We start from the raw sequence: 23,856 nt of genomic DNA on the forward strand, positions 1-23,856 counted from the left end.
TGAGGTTCAGATAGGACAATAAGAAACACTTGTCCTCTGTGAGGTCTGCTGAGGGTGCAGCACTGGAAGAGGTTAGCCAGAGAAGCAGTGGAATCTCTGTGCTTGGAGATTTTTAAGACTTGGTCAGAGACAGCAATGGCCAACATGATCTAATGCTGGTGACTGTTGTACCCTGGCCGTGAGGTTGCGTGAGATGGTCTGCAGAAGCTTGTTCAAATCAACACATCTGGTTTGCCACACCACAGGGATCCCTATTTATATAGGACTCACAGGTGTTACTCCTGATTTATCCTAATGTAAATCATATTAGAGTAAAATAAAAACATACAAATCCTGTACTTCAGACAAGTTAATGTCTACTATGGGGCACAATCATGAGATCTTTGGTCCTTCAATAGCAGTAGTTCAGAATGAGTTACAGGAAGGATAAATAAACTTAGCTGTTTGTGACTAAGGAAAAGAATATCAGTAGCTGGTCTTTCTCACAAGCTGGGGTCAAATTTCACAATAGACTGATGAACAGCACATGGACACAACCAAAAACTGAAACAGATGGCAACATCTCCTCTCTTCCTATCTAAATGAGAAATTAAGGTCCAAAGCAGAAATAAGTTTGAACTGGTGGACTGTTCTTGGAAGGCCCTGTCTAGGTCACATATTATTCTGGTCTCTGAGACCTGGTCTGAGCCTTCCTGGTCCCATTGGAAGCAATGAAACATAAGCTGTCTGGCCAAAAAAGGACAAGCAGGACAGGAGAACTGGGAGGCCACACATGACCCCAAGTGTGGTGTGTGGCCACTGAGGGAACAGTTCAACACTACTTCTTGCAGTATTACAACATACTACTGCTTCCCAGCCAGTAGGTGTTGACTTTCACCATACTGACACAAGAGATGGAAGTGCTACTTTTTCTTTCAAAAAGGGGGACTGGGGGGAATTGTGGCAGAATGTCTCAGATATACCTGGTACCTTGGGAGAGCACTAGGAACTGAAGCGTGTGCTCTAGACCAAACAGAATGCTGAATGGGAAGCTTGCCAGCTGCACTATGGTGAAGAGTTTGGCACCAGGAAAAGCTGAGGAGGACAGTGGTATCAAACAAGGTCTTAGAAAATACCAACTCCATGCCCTTCTTCCAAGGTGGGTTCCTCAAAAAAAAAAAAAAAAAAAAAAAAGGAAAAGCTTAAGGAGCTGCTTTTTTTGTAAGCAATGGTTAGAAAAAGTGGTAATGGCTCTTTTTAAACAAGAATTCACTCGGTGAGGAAAGGAGCCAGAGCCAGGTACAGTCCTCAATACTCACAAACTTCCAAAAGCATGCACTGCAGGACAGGATATTTTAGCTGAGGGAGAATGGTATCTCTTCACCTTCTTTATTGTTTCTCTGTCAAAAATTTTGGCTAAACAATTTTTGCTCACTTTAATATCCTTTCAAACGTTTCATTACTAAAATATTCTGTTCATTTCGGAAAGAAAAACACTGAGATTTTATTTATGATCACCTAGTATTTCACTCTCAAAATACCAAGGAAAATTATCTTTAATTTCTGCACTTAACAGAATTTTCAGAAAAGTGAACTTGGCAGTGAGTGCTTTTGAAAATTAGTCTGCCTTATTTCCCATTCTGGTCTTTAAATCTTTGAATTGTTGATGCAATAAAATGAAGATAAATAGATTTTCTGTTCCAGATTTTTAAAGTGAGTTTTCATTTTTGCAATTACATAGATCATGGAAAAGACAGCATTGTACATGCCTTTTAAAATTTTGGGGTTCTTTATTTTTCAGAACTGGGACTTAGCAAATCCAGCATATAAGAAATATGTAAAGCTATCATCCTTGACCTTACTGTACCTCTTAAATCATAGAATCAATCACAGAACTGCAGAGTCATAGCATCATAGAACAAGCTGAGTTGGAAGGGACCGATCAGGTCATCGAGTCCTGCTCCTGGCCCTGCACAGGACATCCCCAAAAATCGCACCATGTGCCTGAGAGTGCTGTCCAAACACTTCCTGAACTCTGTCAGGCTCGGTGCTGTGACCACTGCCCTGGAGAGCTGTTCCAGTGCTCAGCCACCCTTTGGGTAGAAAACCTTTCCTGATATCCTGATATCCAGATATCCAGCCTAAGCCTTTCCTGATTCAGCTTCATGCTGCTCCTTCAAATCCTGTCACTGATCACAAGAGTGAAGAGATCAGTACCTGCCCCTCCACAAGTTTAATCTCAGCTTAAAAGTTAAATAGTAAGAATTATATAGTGCCCATCCTCTCACCGTCGCTGTGAAGTGACTCAGCTCCCATGCAAGACCCTTAAAGAAATAACATGCCAAAAGACTTCATGAAGCCAGCCAGGAACTGTTCAAGGACACAGGAAGGATCCAGGTAGGCTGTGATTAATCAACAATTGCTCCATTCTGGCAGGGGGAAGACACCATTGTGGTCATCAACTCAGCCACTTATTGGGTAATCTCCTCTTTGCTTCCTTGAGGTGAGTGTTTTTTGTTTCTGTTTATTAGAGGTTACTCCCAAAGAAAAAAGAAAAATATGGAAAAGACCCATTTTATCCAAAACTTCTAGATCAAAATAAAGACAGAATCAAAGCCAGTGATCAGGGCAGCAGGTACACAGAATTCTCTGTGGAATCAGAGGTAGGAGCAACAAATTTCATTATTCACCCACTTAAACTGTTCATTATCTCACCTGAACAAGGGACTGAACTTTGTCGCAAACTCAGAAAGGCTGAGCCAAAATGTTATGAAAAGAATAGGTTCAATGCTTTTTTACCTTTAAGTATTTCTATGCTCTGCCTTTACCAGTAAAGGCACAGGCCTTCATCTTTCACAATCAGGATGGAGCTCTGGAAGGCATGTGAATCACTCTTGCTAAGCTCACTTTTTTTATGGATGTAGAACAATCACAAAATCTATCTTCTACAGAATATCTTGTGCTTGTCTGTGAAGAATTTTGTGTTTTTCACAAACTTAGATTGAAAAAAAGGTGTCACTAAAGCCTCCTTACTAGCATGGAAGTCCTCTTTTAGCATTGGCACAAGGACACAATGGGATTTGGCCCATGATGTCACCAATACGAACCAGATCCTTTCTAAAAATCCCAGTCTTCTTGATACTCACTAAAACAACCCTATGCTGGCAGAGGATGAACCATGATAAGATATCTTTATCTGGAAACTGCTTTGAGTGATTGCTGTTACTCTTTACTTGAGCATAAGTGTTTCTTCATCCTATCTCTATTATTAATGCCAACTAAAATCTATTTCTTCAATGAGGCCAAAATATCATGGTCAATACCTTGAACTTTTAGTATTAAATTTGAGAAAGGATTGCAATGCACTTAGCTCTGTCTTCAGCTGAGCTAAATTAATGTTCTGCACAGCTGAAGTTGTAGAAGGTGGCTCAGAGCCATATTTCTGCTCCCCCACTCTTGAATTGGCTAGAAACCAAAAAAAGCCCCTATGACTAGGCTAGAACTACCTTGTACTAGTACCTTTTACTAGTCTAATAGCATGGGCAACTCAGTTCTAGTAGGAGCATTGTAAAGGATCAAAATGTGTTGGGAGGTGGAATATGCCCTGCTTTAACTCAGAGCTGCCTCTGCATCCCTTGGGAATTTGGCTACACCCTCAGTGAAGCCCTGACATCCTGGGCCAGCTTTCTGACTGCCCTGTCAGCAGCACAACACCTCTGGATCATGAGCTGGTGGTCTGGCCTCCGTAGCTCACCTACACCCCTTGCACACACCCACAACCTTTCCTGTTCAAAGTTAAGTGACACAGGCATGTGGGCACCCAGTAAGGTGGAAATTTGTGTTACAAACTGCCTCCTCATCTGGCTCTGGGACACCCGGCCAGACCTCTTGTGACTTCTGTTAGTACAAGATGTAGACCAAACAGCAGTGCCATTTCTCTCTTGGGTAAACCTCACCCACTCATTAGTGTTCATTCATATATGCTGTTCTAAGCGATTTAATAACACCAAATAAGAAATTTCTACAAGACCTCTCACTAATGAACCATAGACTCCACTAGAATGAAGGGAAAAGCTTAGAGAGAATTAATTCTGTCTGCAACATCACCCAGCACAATAACCAGGAGCAAAACTTTGGTTTAGAGAATAAATTCAGACCAATTTTCTGTGTTACACACATTCCTGCCCTGCTTCTGTTAATTTCTACTTTGGTAGCTTATTAAGGAGAAATCCCTCTTCCTACTCATAAATCACAAATAGAAGCTCATGGTTTCAATAGATTCTACAATATCTTTTTTTTCTCCCTCAGTAGTGGTATGACTGGATTTCATGCAGATGGAACACTTTAACCTCCCCACTTCTGACAACAGAACAGTCAGTAACCTTTGCTGACCCACAACACATAATACTGAATCCACTTTATTAATCTGTTTAGGGAAGGACAGCTATTAGGCATGCTACCCCAAATCTAACCAAAGCCCAAGGTTTGCATAACAGGTCATTCTGGGAGGACTCCATTATGCTACCATAAATAAATTAACTGATCTCTCTGTTCTTAGCAATGAGACAAGAATCTTTTCTCTCTATAGACTGTGAAGTCTTCAGCACAAGAATAGTTTTTTTATGAAGTTACTGAGCAATTAAGATTGTACAAAACCAGATCAGTTTCAAGTTCTAGGATTGTTTCAGTCAGACACTAGCCTGTCACAGGTACATATCTTTTGGATGTGCACATAAAGCCTGGCACTTGGTGCTATTGCAGGACTTTGTGGTTATTGCACATTCTCAGTACTTAAAGGGGGCCTATGAGAAAGATGGGGACAAACTTTGCAGCAGGACCTGTTGTGACAGGACAAGGATAATGGTTTTAAAATAAAAGAGGGTCAATTTAGACTAGATTTAAATATAGACAAGACATAAGGAAGAAATTTTTGACAATGAGGATGGTGAAATACTGGCACAGGTTGCCCAGAGGGGTGATTAACACTCCATCCATGAAAACATTCAATGTCAGGTTGGATGGGGCCCTGAGCAATCTGGTCAAGTTGAAGATATCCACCCCATGGCAAGGTAAGGGAGTAGATGATCTTAAATTTTCCTTCCAACTCAAATTATTCTATGATTTTATGGTTGTGTTCCCTTCACCTGGCACAGGTTCACAAGTTACAGTCAGGCATACTTCTTCTGAAATAATTTTTTCTCCATCACTGATATCAGGCCTACTATTGATTAGGATTTCAAATAATACATTTAAAATTTAAAAAACCCAGAACCCAAAATCTACAGCAGGTCAGCACCATGAATTTTGCAGAACCTTTGTGCGTATGTTCTACAAAGAATAGTTTTTCTTTTACTTTGCTTTCTGTCAGAGTGTCTTTAATTATTTGCAGAGAATGCAGTTCTGCATCTGTTATTTATGCAAACAGTCCTGTTTTATTTAGACAAGCCTCCTTTCATGACTAAAGATACAGAGATTCATTCTTGTATCTTGAGGAGAGATTCTCAAGCTTTTGTTCTGGTGGAACACCTCTTAATATTCATGCAATGGCCATGGGGTGTAAAGACCTTCTGCATCTTTTTTCCTTGTGTGCTGCAGACATGGATCTGAAACCATTTTGGCAAGTTTCCTACTAGTGAGACCTGTGGCATTTAGTGAGGGTCTAAATAGAAAAATCTTATGGTTTTTTCCCCCCTTGACTTTTATTTTTATACAAAACACTGTGTATTCTCAGGATACTATAAACACATACAACAAACCACTGGTCCTACGTAAACTCTGGCAGATAGACTGATACCAGGCTGTTATCAGTGAAATAAACTGCAAAACCATTTTGATAGTTCTGATATTCTGATCCAAGGCCCGACAGCACCAGTGGCAACACTTGGACTCGCTTGACCATGTTTTGTATAGAGATTTAAGGCTGTGGGGATACCAGTGATGTAAATGTCTGTACAGCTGGGACCATGGGAGCGCACCCCTCTAAGTTTCCTGGTGACACGAGGCGTCTTCCTTGACTGGAAAGTAATGCTAGCGAGCAATTGCTTTTCTATTCTGTATTTTTGCTTAAGGAAACAGTGAGTGCTGTCGTACTGTAGCTTTGTTTTTTCCTTGTCTGTGCCTGTTCTCATCATTTCTTTAAGCTCTTTAAGCTGAAGAGGTAGCATGGGCAACAGAGGGTAGTCAAGGGAATATAAAGTTTTTCATGCAGTGTCCATGTTCCTTGACTTGATGGATTGTTTTAAACTGCCCTACAACTGAAAGAGTTTACTCACCATATTTGACCAAAACTTTGAATAAATGCTCTCAGTTGTGGTAGATTAAAAAAAAAAAAAACAACCCTGAAACATGAAAAATATACTATGAAGCTGTAACACAAGTAAATTGGGTCAAATCAATCTAAGCAAGAACCAGAAGGTCTTTGGAATAATTTTGTAGTATGGCATTCTGACAAGTTGTTAAATGTTTTAATTCTTCATCTCTCATTGCTGCTGGTTCTGTTTATATCATGCCTATATGACTGTGACATCAAAATTCTTCAGGAATTTAATATCAAATAATGAGAATTACTGGTCCCCCTTTTATTTCAAATGAAGTAAATTTATACCAGTTCCTGATTTTCTCTGACACTGTGGTAAGTCCAAAAGTGAGATATTTTGTCCTGTATTCCTTCTGTCACACCTGTTTGTTAACTTCAGGAGAAAGTTAGAGAAATACAGGTTTGAAGGTCAAACTGGTATCATATGGCTTTGCTAAATATAGATGCTTGACGAGTAAAAGAGCTTCACAGGTCTTGGCATATTTTGCTTGGTGAACTTCTACCTCTGCACATATGCAGACAGACAACTGCCCTCAGTCCATATCAGAAATATGAACATCAATAAAATAAAAAATATCCAGGCAGAGGTTACAAATGTATCCCTTCTGATTTTCTGAAGGTAGAAGTGGAGCAGGATATGCCTAATCTGCAATATTTTCACTCTCATTTCACAAGTCTGTCACTGATGGATACTCTGAGGAGACGAAGCACAGCGTTTTAATATTCTCCTAACCTGTACGCAGCATTGGAATGAATCTGTTTTTATTTTAAAAAATCTTTCTCCATAAAATGACATTGCAGCGTGTGCAGCATTACACAAGCAGGAAAAATTGATTAAACAATAAAAATGTGCTAAGAGTGAATGAAATAGAAGAGGAATCTTTAAAAAGCTCTTTTCACCTATTTTCCCTGGCTAAAAACGATTTCCATTGACAAAAATGGCTTTGAAAGGAACTGTCTGTGCTTGTACATTTCTTGTTGCAATCCTGTCCTGGGATCCTGGGACCTATAATGCAATATGTGCTGTCAGGACTACGACAGTTTACAGATGTGCAGCCAGACTTCTTGCTATTTATAGATGCCTCTCTGCAAGCAGTACTCTATGGGGTTGTAGTGCAGTAGCAGGCATGTTCTTAGATTTAGTGCTTACATCATATTCATTTAAGAAAATTTGGCTCTTCACCTGGCATGGCAAAGGAGGCACATTTATGAAGGTCAAGCAGAGAGAACACTATTGTGAAGAGAAATGTGGATGGAATTAATGAGCGAGCAGGACACCTACTGGGAGGACTAACTGAGAGAAGGAGGCATTAGGCAGAGATGTGGAAATAATAAAGAATGGAATAGTCATGTGTTCACAGTAGGTTTTGCTCTTTATTCCCTCTGTGGGGTAACTGGGGAGAAGGTTCAGTGCTGCCCCTGCAAGGGCAAAGCTTTAAAGTTGTTTGGGCTGCGGTGTCCGTGGGGTCTGTGCATGGCTGTGCTGCATCTTGCTAAAGCATGTGTTAAGTGTTCAGTCAGAGTGCTAGGCACAGTCTATTAATAGAAACAGCGAGTTTGGCACACGCTCGCACTTTCGCCTGTCTCCTTCTCACATGCTCGCAGAGATGCTGGGACTGCATCCTGCATCCTTCTGCTTTTCCAGACCTGAGACTTCGCACACTGCTGTATGCCCTGAGAAGTCTCAGTGAGGTCAAGACAGCCCCAGACAAGTAAACAGGGGCTGCTCAACCCCAATGTTGAGGAAGCAGAAGGTAACGGGTGGGGGAGCGGCGGGGATGGGGTGGATTTCTTGTAGAAAACCTGAGACCTCGCAGGGTACCCTCCCGGCCTGAAGGCAGTGCAAAGCTATTTTCGGCACTGCCCAGGCCAGCCGGACAGCCCCCACCTCGGGCAGCTCCGCTCTGGTAATATCCAGGATGCTGCAGAGACGCGGATGCTCCTAAAGTGGCCCCAAACGATCCCAGCCAAGGCTGCCGGCGGAAAGCACGGGGAGCTGGCCAAGGTGCTGCCGCAAGAGACGGTCTGTCCCTTTCGGCGAGCCCAACACCGAATCACCGCCGCCCTGCCCCGCTGCCCCGCAGCCGGCGCTCCGCACGGCCGCCCAACTTCCCGGGAAGCGGCGGCCCCGGGCGGCCCCGAGCGCTGGCGCCGGGCAAACTTCCCTGCCCAGGGGGAACGGAGGGAGCCGGGGGGCGGGAATGGGGGGAAGGGGGGGGGGGGGTGAATGCAGGAAACCACAGCAGCACGGCAGGCAGGAGCTGGCCGGAGGGGCCGGGAAAGTTGTTCCGCACTTCCTGCTGCTTCTGCCCGGGGATCAGGGCTCGGGGCTGGGGGAGCGCGGCGCCGGCCCCGGCTCGCATCCTCACTCACCTCGGTGCTGTCGGCAGCGTTCTCCGCCATTTTCCTCCTTAGGAGCAGGCAGCGGGAGGAGTGTTTCATTCCCATAAGAGCTAGCCAAGGGGTTGGGGCTTCGGGGCTGGTGTTTTGGTTTGTGTTTTCAAAGATCTCCAAACACTGGTGTGCGCCAAAGGACAGGGAGATAAAAAAAAATATGGAAAACAGCAATAAATCAGTCAGCTTTGTCCTTTCTGCGTCGTCCACAGGAATGTTTGTCTCCTCTTAGCATCGGGAGCTCCTCAGGCACTTTCAAGTCCTCCTCTTTCTCCCCTCTCCTCCACCTCCAGCGAGTTCTTGGGGTGGGCAGAGAGAGGCGGCACACACTCTTCAGGTTAAACTAAAAGGCTGTCGGGCTATGAGTCCTCCCCTTCAGAGAAAGCAGTCAGGCTAAACAGGAGAGAAGCACCAGCTAAACTGAACTTGGGCGTGCAGTGACCAGCTGGGCATCTTTGTGTCCTGTGGCTACTCTTCCAGAGGCAGAGGGAGCCAGAGACAAAGCAACAGGACAAGGAAATCATAGCCCTTTATTTTCCTTCTTTGGGCTTCTTTCTTTCTCTCTACGTCCCAGGACACTTCCTTTAAAGACGGTCACAGAATTTGCCACCCTCTTTCTATGAATGTCTTCTGAAATAGAAATCCCTTCTCCTCCTCCTTCTCCCTCCCTCCTCCCCCCCTCTCCCCTTCCCTCTCCTTTTCCCTTCCCTTCCTTCTCTTCTCCCTTTCCCTCTCCCTACCCCTTCTGCTCTTGGGCAGAGCTTGGTGCCTCTCACTGGGAATTGCATTCACGTGTCTTTCGTAGAAAAAAAAAAAAAATAAAATTTCAAGCTCCCCCCACCCGTCGCCTACACCCTCTCACACACAAGCATGCATTCACACGTACGCGCACACACGTTGTCTCCCTCTCACACAGACATGCACAATTTTTTTTCTCTTCCCCATCCCTCCTCTTCTTTTGAATCAGCAACACTTCTCTTTGCAAGGACTCTCGGCAAGGCTCTTAGAGAGCAACCGAAGAAGTCTGCTCCAGCTTCTTTCCTCCGAGTTAAGTAGCAAACCTGCTTTCTTAATATATCTCCTCGTGTGTGTGTTCTCCCAGCTCCTGTTTTACTTGAAGTTTTTCGGGAGGATCCACGCTCCGCCAGAGAGCCGTGAACTGTAGGGATATAGTCCCGATCCGGCGGCAGCTCCTGCTGAACAGGGGGGAGGAGGAGCTGGGGGGAGGAGAGGGGAAGAGGCGGAGGGAGAGGTCTCGCTGGGGAGGGAAGGGAAGAGGCTAAAGGTGATTTGAACTTGTTTTTAGCCTTTTCCTAATGACATCTTCCTCTGTAGGAGTGCATCGCCACCTTCCCCACACGTTTATTTTGCTTTCACTCCTCCGGGCACTTTCTAGTTCTGAGTTGTCAGCTGGGAGGATTGGGTTTACCTCACTCGTGTTGCTGTGGGTAAGGGCGGGAGAGGGGGCGTATTACATAATTAATCCTTCCAACTTCACTTTCCGCAGCTCCATCTCCAGCCCACTGTTCTCACGTTTCTGTTTTGTTTTTATACGGAGGAGGTGAGAAAATAATGCTGGTGTGTGGGTGTGTGTTGCTCGAAGGATTTCAAGGACCAGAACAGGATTGCTGCTCTCTGAACAGTTTGAAATTATTTCCTCTGGGGGTGCCAATGGAGACCTGAAGAAGAGGTTTGAAAGATTACTTTTGATGCATATTTTAAGGACGTAGCCAGCTCAGATGCTTCATCAGTAGCCGATTTTGATGGATTTGGGGTTTTGAATTTTTGTCCCTTGCAGCCTATTTTAATATTTTTCAATTAGAGTTTATCCTCAGCTGACCTCTGGAATACTGACATACCATGAAGTACTGCCAAAAACCAGGAGGTCCCTGGGCACACAGGAGGTGGAAATATTCCTGGGGGTGGGGGAATGGAAATAGACTATATGAATTAGAGAGTAGAGAGCAAAATTATTCTCCTGCCCCATGGGGATGAGGAGGTGGGGCCAAGAAAATTAAAGAGGTGAATTCCTCCTTTTTACTTGAACGACCCTCACAAATTCTTGCTCAGAAACAGATCGGTAGGTATACACTAGATTTCAGGAATTTGTAATAAGTCACACAGCAATAAGTAAGAAACCTAGGGAAGCAGAAGCTGTGTGGTATGCTGAAATGTCAAGTGGCAATGAGAATATGCCATGTAGGGCACAATGGAACCATATGAAGTGGTTTCAGAATATGAGAATATGTTGTAGACACACGTTCCGTACAGACTGAAACTGGACCTCTGTGTGACACTTTGCAGAGCCATTTGATCACTCAGTCTTTCAAAAGCTTTTGATTTGCCCCTATTCCTTTCATCTCACATTTATTTTGACACCTCAAGTTCTTTCATTAGCTCCACATCACTGCTAATTTTTTCAGTAATCATCCACACCTCCTGTGTTTGTACAGTAAAATTTAATTTCACACCTTCTAGGCATGAGACTTAAGTAATGACAGAGGTAGAAGCAGTTCATCTCCCCCTTTTTTTTTGTGACATTCATTGAGCTTTTGAAAGTCTTAAAACCCTTCAAATATGAAAACATCTGTAGTCAATTGCCAAGTATTCCAAAGCTACTCTCATAATCTTGGGCTATGGGCCTCTTCCTCACTAAGTACTTCAGTTTCTAGGTGAAAGGGTAAGGGGAAAAAATAATCGGCAGATAAAAATATAATGCCTCTGCAATCTTTGTCACAATGTTTTTCTCTGCTATGGTGTGAATATCTGGTGGTTAGTGAGCCCATGAAGTTTCAGTCAGCATGCATTTGGACTAACCTGCATAGTTTTAGTGTGTCTTTTCTATTTTCAGGTGATACACACAACTAAACTTAGCCTAATTAAACATTTTAAAATAAACCAGTGTTCTATATAGAGAAAAAGAATTTGATTTTGAAAAACTACTCCAGAACATATTTTCCAGTTTTCTCTGACAGCTGAGTTTGTATTTCTGGTACAGCTCAATCACTCTTTACTCAGCTAAATGAGGCATCAGATTTTCAAAAGCACTCGGCAACTAGCAAAGTTGGCAGGCAGAGATTTAATATATCCTTCTCTCCTATGCTTCAGATACTGCATGACTTACCCTGGCACCTATTCTTGTCCTCCTCCACCTCTTTGTCAACACAGATGATACCTGACTGCTCATCCTTGAACGTGGTGCTGATGTTTTAGAGATACTGGGAAAGCCTTCCAGTCTCTTAGTTTCCAGCATAAGCAAGAATGTTTTGGTCCTGAACTCCTTTGGAAATCTGCCAGATGGTTGGTGTCTTCACTCCATTTATGTTCTACATGTGATTGAGGAAACTGCTTTGAAAACATACACACAGATTTCTCTGATCTGCTTTATTCCAAAGGGAAGGTGACCGGTCCTACTGGAACCTCTTTTTTTAATCAGGTAGAAGTTTTTCCTTGTAATAATTTTTAAGACACTTAGAGCAGTTTGTTTACATACACGGATGTCTGTGAGCACACAGACACTTGGCCAGCCCTGCAGTTTGAATATGAGGCTCAGTGCAAGTTCCTGAACTTGCAACACTGAACTTGAGGAATGTGAGCTTTCACACTGTTTAGGGGACAAATTATGCTCCCATCATATGAATACAAATCCTTCTGTCATCACCCATTACCCAAGGGTGATTACTGGTTATTGGAACTATCATGGGAACATATTTCTGAACCCCAGTTCTGTTAGATCTTGAGGGAAAGAAAACTGTCATGAAGAAAATGTCATGGCAATAGAAGTGCATCTGCAGCAAAGCCAGGAGGTGTCAGAAGCATCTTCTGAGTTTAAATATAACATGTGTAAGTACATGTGAAGGTCACCAAGTATTAGGAATTGAGTAGAGTGGTGCTGAAGGGAAAGTGGAAAGGGAAGAATTTATTGCTTCAGAATTCCAATAATAGCAGCTGTGGTTGAGGCTGCTGTGCTACTTGCTGAGTGTGGCAGTAACACTGGGCTGGCCCTCAGAAGAGTCAGACTTATTGCCAGCTTTGTCATCAGCTTGGATGAAACCCAGATATCTGCATTTGAGGTGGGGTAATCCTGTGCATAGGTGCAGGCTGAGGAATTACAGAGCAGCCCTGCTGGAAAGCCCCTGGGCTTGTGGGTGTTGTGGGGTGGAGGTGCAGCCAGGCTGGGTGGGACTCATCCCGAGCTCTCGCTGCATGAGAGGCTGCACCATTCATCTCCATCAAATGGCAAGTGGCCACTGGGGTGAGGGAAGTGTGACTCTCTCTGCTTGGAACTGCTGAGACCGCACCATTGATTCTGTGTGCAGAGCTGGGTCCTCTGGTTCAGGAAGGCGGCTGATACACTGCAGTGAAAGACTGCTACAATGGTCACTTAGGAGCTAAGCTCTGAGGAAAAGTGTCAAAAACTGCCTTTTAGACCAGTAATGTTTTATGACTAGCTCTAAGGATTGTAGCTAAGATGACCCAAACTCCATTTGGTACAGTCAGATAATTTGAAAATGGGCAACAACTGCACATCGTGGCTTTGGAAGTTCAGATTGAGTATTAGCCAATTCTTGGACCATGAATCCACTTTCTATTTGGATGACAAAATATCGTAGCAAAAATCTATTCCAATATCCTCACCAAATGTTGTTATCTAATAAATTTTGTTTGTTATCTGATTTGTTATTGGAAGGATCCTTCTGTAGCATCATTTTGCATTGTTTTTTGTTGCTCAGTAAGTCACAGTAACTTCCTTTGTCTCAAAAGATATCTTTGGCAATCTTTCCTGTCTCTTCATGCACTTTTATCCCTACTGTGTCTCTCAAAGTTGCCAATACTTTAAATATTACTCTTATTCCTGAAACTTGCCCATGTTAATTCTGAAGAATTTGAATTGAATTCAAATTCACACTGCAGATTTAAAGATCTCATTTTATTTATGCTCTTCCTTCCTTGTCCCTTGAGGCTGGACAAGGGACCAGCCCTTGGTTTTCCTCATCTCTCCCTAGTTTATCATCTTCTCATCCCGCTTCATTAACACTGCATATTCCAGCCTTCTCCTGGGAATCATTGCAGTTTTCGACCATTGATATTAGGTTTGAGTGAGGAAGGGTCTGTCAGAAGCTAAGCTGATCTGAGATACCCACTGCTGCAGGCCAAGAATAAGCGTCCAGGGCTCAGACCATTCAGTCTTAAATTACAGGCACCTTCTCACAAACGAACCCTTAGCTATACTTACAGATAATGGAACATCCCAGAACTATGTCTGCAAGATATTTTAATTATCTTTTCTAAGACCTTAGACTCCATTTTATTTAAAAACAGAAGCTCTATTTTGCAGTTGCAAACCTAAAAACTTAATCTAAATGTAACCAAAATGTTCCTTCATTCTTTTTTCTTCCATGGAGAGTGCCAAACTCTGAATAAGTTGTAACTGGGTCAGTTGGAAGAAAGTTGTGTTCTGACAGCTTCTATAAAGGTCACCAAAGTGTGTCTCCAGTCCTCTGTGGATTGGAGGAGCTAAGCAGGTTTTTGAGAATTGTGATTACTACAATGGCAGATAAACGGACATAGTATTGTGATATCTTTGTTATACACTGACCTTGTTCTGTTCCCACCTAACCTTTTGAGCATTTACAAATCATGTACTCAGAACAGACAGTAAAATACTTCTGAAGTTTGATGTCAAAGTTATCTTAAAGTTTTTAGGTGCCTAAAGACTCTGTTATGCAAAACTTTTCCCCTGGTAAGAAAAATGTGGGTATGTTGGAATGAGTTCACTGAAGGAGCTGCGACAACTACTAAATAACTCTCACTTGTGAAGGTAGGCTCAGAGTGCCTGGTGTGGGAGGGGGTAAAAAAGATGAAGCCAGACTTCTCAGTGGTACTCAGCAAAAGGAGAAGAGGAAATGAGCATAAATTGAAATGAAGGACATGGAAACATTAAAAACTAATACTTTTTTTTTTTACTGCGAAGGCATTTAAAAATATTTTGTAGTCTTGTGCCTTAGATGTGTTAAAAACCTGGCTACAAATGGCCCCAGCTGTAGCTGACAGTCCTTTGAGTTGGGGCTGGACTAGATGATTTCCTAATATCTTTTCTAACTTCAGTGATCATGTAATTCTGTGTGGTTGTGGAAGAGCCATGAAAATCACTTAGATAGTTCTGCCAGATCTGGCAATTGGGCATCTGTCTTTTTGCTTTCTCTTCTGTATTATTCCTGAAGCCTTGAAAAGAAAAGATTATGTATGTATAATCTCATACCATGGTGATTTGGTTTGTGCAGCCAATATTTTCACAGGAAAAATATGCTGAGAGAAGAGACAGACTGTTGCTTGTATTCTGTTCTAGAGTTCTCACAGGAGAGAGAAGGTGTGCAATGTTGTTTAGAGAGCTAAATCTCATGAACCATCTCCCATAAGCTATCAATGGGTGCAGAATATTGTACCCAGGCACACAGCTCACCAGAGGGAAAGTGAAGTAATACTCTTAGAGTCATGAACTCACTGAAAGAAGTGCAAATCACTCGAGTCCATCCTATCTTGTCACTTATCTTGTGTGGTAACTTTAAGAAACTGTCTTTTATGAGAAAAGCTCTGCCTTCTACTTTTTACTGTTTGCTGGAATCTGAGGTGGAATTTCTACACTTAAAGACCCATTTCTTTTTCATCTGCTCTGCCTTTCTCTCCTAGTGCATCACAGCATGATTAAAAAGTCTGAGATGAAGAGCAAATATGGAAAAATGTCAATATTCATTTAAACAAGAGGTTTTCTTTCTTTCTAAATATAAAATCTTACTTATTTCTTTGGTTCTTAGGGTGCAGTCTGTGCCTAAACGTTTGAATTGCTATGTCGCATGAGGTTAGAGGAATTAAACCACACTACAGATGAAGGTGCAATAATTGAAATTACACCTCTCTTTTATTTCTTTGCCCAACAGCAGGCATTCTGTCATCTCGGTTTCTGTCGCTTTCTGTTTTTCAGAAAATGGGTGAGGCATTTTTTTGCCTCCTTCAGTGATACACATAATGCTTTGGGAGCACTCCTGTAAAGCATTTTAACTGGAAGATCTATGAAAATAACTTAGACGGCTCTGTCAGGTCTGGCAAATAGCTGTCTGTCTTCTTGCTTTCCCTTCCATAACTGTCTTATACAGCAAGGCATTCTGCTACGTTCCTCACGTTTCCCTGTTGTGAACAATTTTCTTCGTGTTCAGCTGTCACTGTTGACAAGCAACCAACGGTAACTATGATAGTGGGCTGGCAATTTTTTTCTCCCCAGTTTGGTATTTTCCTTCCTCTTCCAATAAGGAAAATTGCCAAATCCTGCTGCCTCCCACTAAAACATGAAAAATATGAAAGTGTGATCAGTGTATTTCATGAGCTGAGAACAATGTAGCTATTTTTCCAGAACTGTCTATAACTTAGCAAAAGTGAGGTCATACCTCTTCAGAATGTTGCTTGATGATGTTCCCCAATAAATTAAATATAATCGGGCTTTGGCCAGGTTACAGCATGGAGTCAGCACTCTGAGGTGCCTAAGATGATGGTTTTTCTGGCTGCAAACAGAGCTCAGCCTCCTGGGTTATTGATCTGGTAGTAGACCTTGGCACCTGCTGTGGCTGTGGACTTTGGCAGAATGGGGAGACTGTGCTAATTCATCTGTGATCGCTGCCAGGGAGAAGATCAACTTGTTTATACTGAAATCTCCATAATACAGGTATAATTGTATGACCTAGGTGTTAATGGTCTCCCTTTCCTCTCTTTCTTCAAACTGTATAAAATAGAAAGGGGTGAAATAAAGGAGCCTATATTGAGAATTACATGGACTTTATATGTGGTATGTTTGTATTTTCTTTCAGGGGGAAAAAAAATACTTAAGTAGTATATAATGGTTTTGCTTGTAGTGTTCAGAAACCTCCTTGGTACAATAAAAAGCCTCTGGAAATACAGATGTTTTGGGCATAATTTATCAAGCTAGATTAATCAATGTAGCAGGGTTCACGGTTTGGGCGAAACTTGCTTCTGAGAACATTGCTAGTACTTTTAAAGGCAAGGTAAAAGAAAGAGTTCTCTTCCTTAAGGAGAACTTGCACCAATTATTTTTGTCACAGATGTGGCCTGGAGAAGCCCATCAATCTTCAAATCCCATTGTTCCAGGTATTGCCCTTCAGATCCTGCTTTGGTAGTTTGCCACAAAATAGATGACAGCAAAGCATTATTTCCCTGATTCTTGCTTTACAGTTTTGCCACAGAGCTCAAGTGAATTACATGAAACATAAAACAAATTCCAGGAGGGCTGGGCCAGAGCCAGTTTTCAGGTCTATTTCAGTAGCTGACAGGATCTTTCTGTCCATAAACCTAAGAAATGGTATTCTGGGAAAAAATTGAAATGAAATTCAAGCTGCTCGATCAAAACAGTACATAATTAAAAATGGAGGATTTAGAAAAAAGAAATTACACAGAATTAGAACTCTTCTTGTGACTAAGTTAATTTGTGTGATCCATTCCTTTTCATTGGGAACACTACCTTCTTCAGTGTGGAAACAACAATATTAGAATAGATGGCTTTAACAAGAAGGGTACACCACTGTAACTCCAAATGAAAATATGCTAATCTTTACTGCAGTATTGGAGCCTGCAAAAGATTTGAAAAAAAAATGTAATTTCTCAATGACAGAAAAAATATAAGAAAATGGCACATTCTCTCCCTTACACCTAATATGTTCTGGAAATACATAAAAATTATGACTTATAGGTAATAAATCCATGTGTGTATATCTTATAAAGAATTACCAGCTTGGTGAGGAAGAAAAGGGAAATTACAGCAATCTAAACTTCAGAAGATTTAAATTATAAGCAAATGTAAGGCATGTTTTTAAAATGGCATATGAAAGGTCATGTTCATTTTGTAGGAGTATGAACTCAGTATGAATTTGATCTGTTCTGTCTTTTGATGCCAAGATAAATAAAAAACTGAACACCAACAAGTGGATCCCATAATGGTTCCTGGAAATTATGGTTAAATAGGAGTATAAACCTTGAATAACATTTTTTATGAGAAAGCATATTGAAATTTCTAATGCCTGTTAGAAATACACACATGGATAGAAGCATTAGATTTTCTTTTCCCCATTGTCTCTATTCCAAAAACTGGATTATTTTATCTTCAAGATTTGTGATCTCTTATATTAATATTTAAGTTAATCTATAATACTACCCTGCATTTTTAGGGTATGGATGATCAGCTAGCAGTACATGCTTTGTCTTGCACATGTTTAGAGATAACATAAAATCTCCCAAAGTGCGAAGTATTACTTAAAGCACTTCTTATATGTGACACAAGAATGGGAGAGACCACCTGGATTGTTATTTCAGGGAGTGGATTTGTCTAAATAGGTATTATGATAATATTTTTAATATTATTGTATCAGATTACAATGATGTTTGGAATATCATTACAAACACACAAAGACTTCAAATTAAAATTATACAAATAATTTCATGCATTGCAACCAAAATGTTTCATTATCCAGTACAATCTTAAAATTTACAGTAACAAAGGACAAAAAGCTCTCAAACTGTGGTTTGCAGGAGGAAGAGAACTAAAAAGATTGAAGATATGGTCAAGTCCAGAACATTGTCAAATACAGCAGCCTAATCATGGTTACTCCATAGGGATGAGCATATTTCATATTAGATATTTTAAAAATTATTTTGTCTCTCTGAGTGATTATTTTGCCTCTGCTATATTTAAGAGCTATTTTATCTTCAGTACAAATATAGCAGTGAATGACCCAAAACCTCTCATATCTGAGAATGCCCCAAAAGTAAAGCAATCAGAATTCCCCTTGTGGAAAGAATTATGGATTTTAAGTTTTAATTGTGATGTAAGATTGAACTTTGCATTTGGTCTATAATTTGGGATTATTGCAGAGGCCTTTGAAAACTATAACATATAATTATTCTGATCAGGATTTTCCAACATGGCTTGTACTGTGCTCTCAATCCTACTCATCCTGACCTCTGAGCCATCAGGTCCATGTGTACTCATAGAAATTTAAAATACAATTATTATAGACTTAGAGTTCTGTATATGAAGTGGTTATGATTATGATCAGTATAAGAGAAGTGCTGACTGTAGCCAAGAAGTGAATTGCTGATGGATGAATTGAGAAAAAAATCTGTTTTTCTCATTTAAAACTGGAACTTCTCACCCTGATCTCTCAGTTTTCTAAACATTGCCATGCCAGCAATTCCTTAACTGATATATAACATCCAGATATACTTATTTGTGACCAGTTGCAGTCACAGTGTAGCTGTGTATCCTGGCTGTGCCAATGTGCACACTCAGCACAATCACAAATTCCCTGAGTGGCTGAGGAGCTCTGCAGGCTGATCCTGCTGTGTGAGACAACTCATTTGAGATAATGGACTGGCATGACACGAGGGGGGAAACCCAACTCCTAGCTGCTTTCACAACAAAGTGAGAAACCACTGCAGAAGCTCTCAAGGAGAGAATTTCAGCTGGTCCTGGAGGTGTCCTCAGGCAGCTCCTGGTGTTTATAAGCTAAATGGTGGCACAATTATCTCAGAGACGCTCCCAGGTAATTGATGCTGCAGGATTGGCCAAACTGTACGGAGATACTTGTAACCAGTCTTTAGAACTCCTCCTGTAGTTACAGAAATGGTCAAACATAACACTTGAGACATCTAGACTAGGTTTGCACATAAGACTGTTTGCCAGCTGTATTATGAGGATCCAGCAGAGAAGCAATTCCGCGAGTCTCACTAGATTCAGGGAAGATGCTGTTACAAAGACACTTGCAACAGAGACTTACAGGTTCTCTGTTTGGATACCAGTTCACCAACCTGTTTGAGAGATTTGATTTCCTAAGTCAATATTATCTGATGCAAAAAATGAATTTTTTTTTAAACAAACAATGTATCTTATGATTGTATGTGCACCCGTTCTCAGGTACATCACCTCTGATGGAACCTTTAGGGGGAGGAATTGACAGAGGAGGGAATGTGGGGTGCTGAAACCCCATGAGAAACTGGGACTTGTCTCAAAAGCAAACTTTCTTATGGAGAGATAAATCCCTACTGAGCTGACATGCCTAGAATAATTAGATTGGTGTTGGAGGCCCAGAATTTGACCTTTGATATGCTGCTGTGGTGCTGTTAGGGAAATAACTTTTATTAGTTAAATTGTAGTTAGATAGGTATTACTAAAACATGTGCAAGGTGAAAAAGAACAACTTAACTGCTCATATTTGCCTGGCAACCTACTACATTGATCAGCATATAACACCTCAGAACAGCCCATCAATAATATCATTGAAAGTACAGAATTTGCTCATACACCTCTATCTGAAGGGGGAGAATTTTACCTTCTGGAATGCCTAACTTTGGATCCACTCCAGGGATATCTGGCACCAAGCTCATTCAGCCAGAAGCTACCCTTAACAGCCTACTGCTCCAGAGCACAGAGCATGGGATTTTGCTGCACTTTAGATCAGGACAGACAGCTGCTGTTCTTGTCAACAAGGAGAGGGGAAATAGAAATAACCATGACTCTGTAATGTTGTAGTGTTTCATGCATCAATAACCACTCTTTCACAAAGGCAATAAGTTCCCAAACTCCTTCATGTGAATATAATTATTGCTTAATAATTAAAACATGCTTTAGTCTGTCCTGATCTTAAGTGCAGCAAAATCCCATGCTCTGTGCTCTGGAGAAAGTGACAGCTTGGGCTTTTCTGTTTTGTTTTTGCAAAATTTGAAGACTTTCTGGAGCAGGTCTTTACTGACTATTTAGGGAAGGTCTGTTTTCTGGAAAGGTAAGAAATTGCTTCCATTGAGACTCCTATTTCAACATCACAAGGATCAATTTGACAGTGACACAAGAAGTTATTAAAGGAACACAGTTTTAATCCCAGATCACAGAACTAGAAATTTGCTGAAGCTGGTAGTTATAGAAGTAATTGTTCTCTAATGAGCATTTATGTGTACCAGTGTATGAAATTACTTGGTGAGTTCGAGATGCAGCTCAAGATGGCAATTTTCTCAACAGCAAGATCTGTTGCCAATTGTTGCCTTTTTTTGTCTTTGTTTGCAAGCCCACTTGTCTGTGCGGATGCAAGTCGATCCAGATCAAGACACTGATTAAAATTATGAACCAAATTTTTTAGGGAGCGTGACATTGCTCTTTTGGAGGGCTTACTTTTATTCCATTTCATTCACTGAACTAATTCATTGTATAGCTGAAAAAAAGAGCTGAACTAGCACAATACTGAGGCTATTGGAGGGCAAGTCCAAAGAGAAAGGGACAGAAATTTTGCCTTTAGCACTAAAAAAAAAATTACTAAGGACACAGCTTCAGTCTTGTGTTTATGGTGGAGGTAGTGATTCATAAATGCCTGTATTAGCAATTTTGGTATCACAGACAAATATATGCCTCTCCAATCTGTGGTCTGACTCCAGTTGTTGTTCCCAGGGTTTCATACCAGTGGGGCTAATGGCCTGCCCCAGGAGAGGACATCCATTTCAGACTATTCATTTGTAGAGAAGGGCCTTTGCAGGATTGCTGACTCTCCCTGCCAGAGAGGCCAGAGGCTGTAGTGAAAACCCTTTGTACTTGACGAAGTATATCTCTAATGTCACTGCTGGTCTACACTTTCACAAACAACACCTTCTTTACTTACAACTACTCTTCTGTTAATAATTGTAATCACTTATTGAACTGCAAAGGGAAGTATTTTGAGGGGGTAATCAAGAGATGTGATGACCTCCTGATCAAGAGATCATGTAGTGATTCCAGCTGAAAGGACACTGAGCTTGCATGCTGGGCATGGAGGCAGCACAGCCTCAAGGAGCATGGAGCACATTGCTGGCCAGTCAGGCATAGGAGCTGGGGGGGTCTGGGACACTCCACCATGCCCTGAAGAGTCTCAAAGGGAACTAGCCCACCTGCCAGGCCAAGGACACCGGGCAGCTTCCCCTAAAAGGAATTGATCCAGAGACAGAGCAGCCTTGGGGGAGGCAGGACTCCTTTCTACAGCCTGGAGAGCCTTGGGGGACAACAGGGCTCTCTGATGGAACTCAAGGCAGGGCATCCTGAATGGCAGCAGGACACCTCTCCAGCCCTCCAGACCCCAGAAGCAGGACAGCTATGAGGGGAATGGGACCACAGTGGGACTGGAGCACTGTCCTGGCCCAAAAGGCTCAGCCTTGAGGGGAGAGCGGCACCACAGCAAACCAGTGGGTCTCAGAGGGAAGGCTCCCTGAGGGGCAGCAGAGCACCATGCCATGCTTCCCTGGCCAGGAGGCACTCTGAGGGGAGCAGGGATCCCACTGCCCTTCCTGGTGCCACAGGTGGGAGCTGATCTTAAACCTGGAGCTGAGCTTGTTCATAATTACATGAAGGGCAGTTTAGGAGGATGACAGAGCAAAACTTTTCTCAGTTAGGGTAGATGATACAACAAGGGCCAGGGGCTGCAAATGGCTTGGGAATTGCCAAAAACATGGGGAAAGCTGTTTTTATCTTAGAGGAAATGAAAGCATTCATTGCGCAGGGCAGCGCTGGAAGACGTCTCTCAGAGAGCCTGGGTAATCTCCATGTCTGGGCGCTTTCAAGATTCATCTCATAGAGTGTTGGCAACAGTCCCACTCCAGTAATGAAATTTGGATGGAGACCTCTGAGGTTCATTCCATTCACTGCTTCTCTGGTTCCGTAATTCTTGAATCATTAGCTGCTGTCTAAGTGCTTCATTTTTTCACTGATTCTTCTTGTTATGTAACATTTATTATTAGTTGCTTTGAGCTTAACATTTCCTTACTTTGCATCACAAATTCTTGACAGATGAATACTAGTCCACTGAGCTTAGTGTGGCATGTAAAATCATATTTGGTAGGCAGTGGTATAGACAAATTTTGAAACAGAAATAAACAGAAAAACAAAGGGAAATACTTAAGTTTTGAAGCGTACATGTGAAGGAGTTTCTAAATACTTTTGAGTATTAGGAAGATCTGGGCTACAAAATAACCACTATTATACATTTTAACATCAGGGTCTGGTGATATTTAATTTATGTGCCTAAGCTTTCTTCCTGGACTGAGTGCTCTGAATCAAGGCTTAAAAAAAAAACCCCAACAGTTTAAGGGTTATGGACTTTATCCTATATTACCTTATTATGAATTTAACAGGTTTGTAAGTGAGACACTATTGGGCATCAGATCCACTGACCATGAGACCAATTTAATAAATCACCTTGGTCGTATTGTCCACACACAGTAAATTGAAGAATGTGGATTAAAATAAAAGCATGGACACTGTAATGAGACATCTCTTTCAAACTGTTTTGCTCATCTAACAAATTATTATGGAATACCGTGGAGACTAGCTTTTAAAATATGGCTAATAAAGCAAGATATTCCAATATGATTTTAAATTGTGGTTTATCTGCTTTGGTTTCTTGACACAAAATGTTTTAAAATTTGTCTTTTTGTTGTAGAAGGTTTCAGTATCAAAGGTTTCTAAGTGAAAACAGTAATCAGATCCTATGACAGAATAAAAAGTCTGCCAATCTCACTACTTTAAATTTAGGAGTTTTCTCTGCCAGGTTGCAGTTTATATTCCATATTGCATCTTAAAAACTCGTGATTTGCATTTTCTTAGCTAGACACACTCTGCTGCTAATGTATGTTAAGTAATGTCAGTGTATATTTACCCCAAGAAATAATACCAGACCACTAAAACTGAATTCCCAGAAGTGATGACAAGTCAGTTTGCACCTTAACAAGAGAACATCACATTCCCAAAAGCAATGAAAAATTAACTCTGCTCATCGTGCCATATGCACTGCAAAGTAGAGCTGTGTCATGACAAATCTTATTATATACATTATCACATTATTTAATGGTATTACTATGATATTTTTCTTGATTCAGTCCAAGCCAGTAGGATATGGTTGTATTACTAAATTTTGATGCAGGCCCATTTTCACTTCCTTCAGTCCTGCCTCTTCAGTTTAAGACCTGCTAGGTATTTTCTGCTTGGTGTCAGCCTCTGCTCCTTCCCTTTCTCCAAGCTGCCTTTGTTCCGTGCAAAAACTCCAGCACCTGCAACAGTTTCTGTTTCAAAGGTCAGTGAAAGTGGGTAGCCTGAT

At 41.6% G+C, this 23,856-nt stretch overlaps 2 protein-coding genes across 19 annotated transcripts in view; one reads left to right on the forward strand and one right to left on the reverse strand.

The window, feature by feature from the left end:
• PRMT8 (protein arginine methyltransferase 8) overlaps positions 1–9,847 on the reverse strand; it is a 57,513-nt gene extending 47,666 nt beyond the window's left edge. Inside the window, exons 1-2 of one of the 3 annotated variants that reach the window (XM_054269652.1) lie at positions 9,751–9,847; positions 8,669–8,812 (exon numbers count right to left, since the gene is read on the reverse strand). In XM_054269652.1, the coding sequence (XP_054125627.1) occupies positions 8,669–8,743 (75 nt within the window). In that variant the 5' untranslated portion in view covers positions 8,744–8,812; positions 9,751–9,847. Of the gene's footprint in view, positions 1–8,668; positions 8,813–9,429; positions 9,533–9,575; positions 9,647–9,750 lie in introns of those variants that run through there. The other 2 variants (XM_054269651.1, XM_054269649.1) reach the window with 2 other exon arrangements.
• LOC128932913 (trypsin-like) overlaps positions 7,682–23,856 on the forward strand; it is a 63,108-nt gene continuing 46,933 nt past the window's right edge. For 8 of the 16 annotated variants that reach the window (XM_054269653.1, XM_054269663.1, XM_054269661.1 and 5 more), the window contains exons 1-2: positions 10,073–10,137; positions 10,251–10,379. The gene's annotated coding sequence lies outside the window, so the exon portion shown is untranslated. Of the gene's footprint in view, positions 8,050–9,645; positions 9,737–10,072; positions 10,138–10,196; positions 10,380–16,828; positions 16,847–23,856 lie in introns of those variants that run through there. The other 8 variants (XM_054269662.1, XM_054269666.1, XM_054269670.1 and 5 more) reach the window with 5 other exon arrangements.

Source organism: Melozone crissalis, unplaced genomic scaffold, assembly GCF_028551555.1.
Source record: "Melozone crissalis strain CALT ecotype California unplaced genomic scaffold, PUWL_Pcris_2 ptg000008l_1, whole genome shotgun sequence".
NCBI classification, from domain to species: domain Eukaryota; kingdom Metazoa; phylum Chordata; class Aves; order Passeriformes; family Passerellidae; genus Melozone; species Melozone crissalis.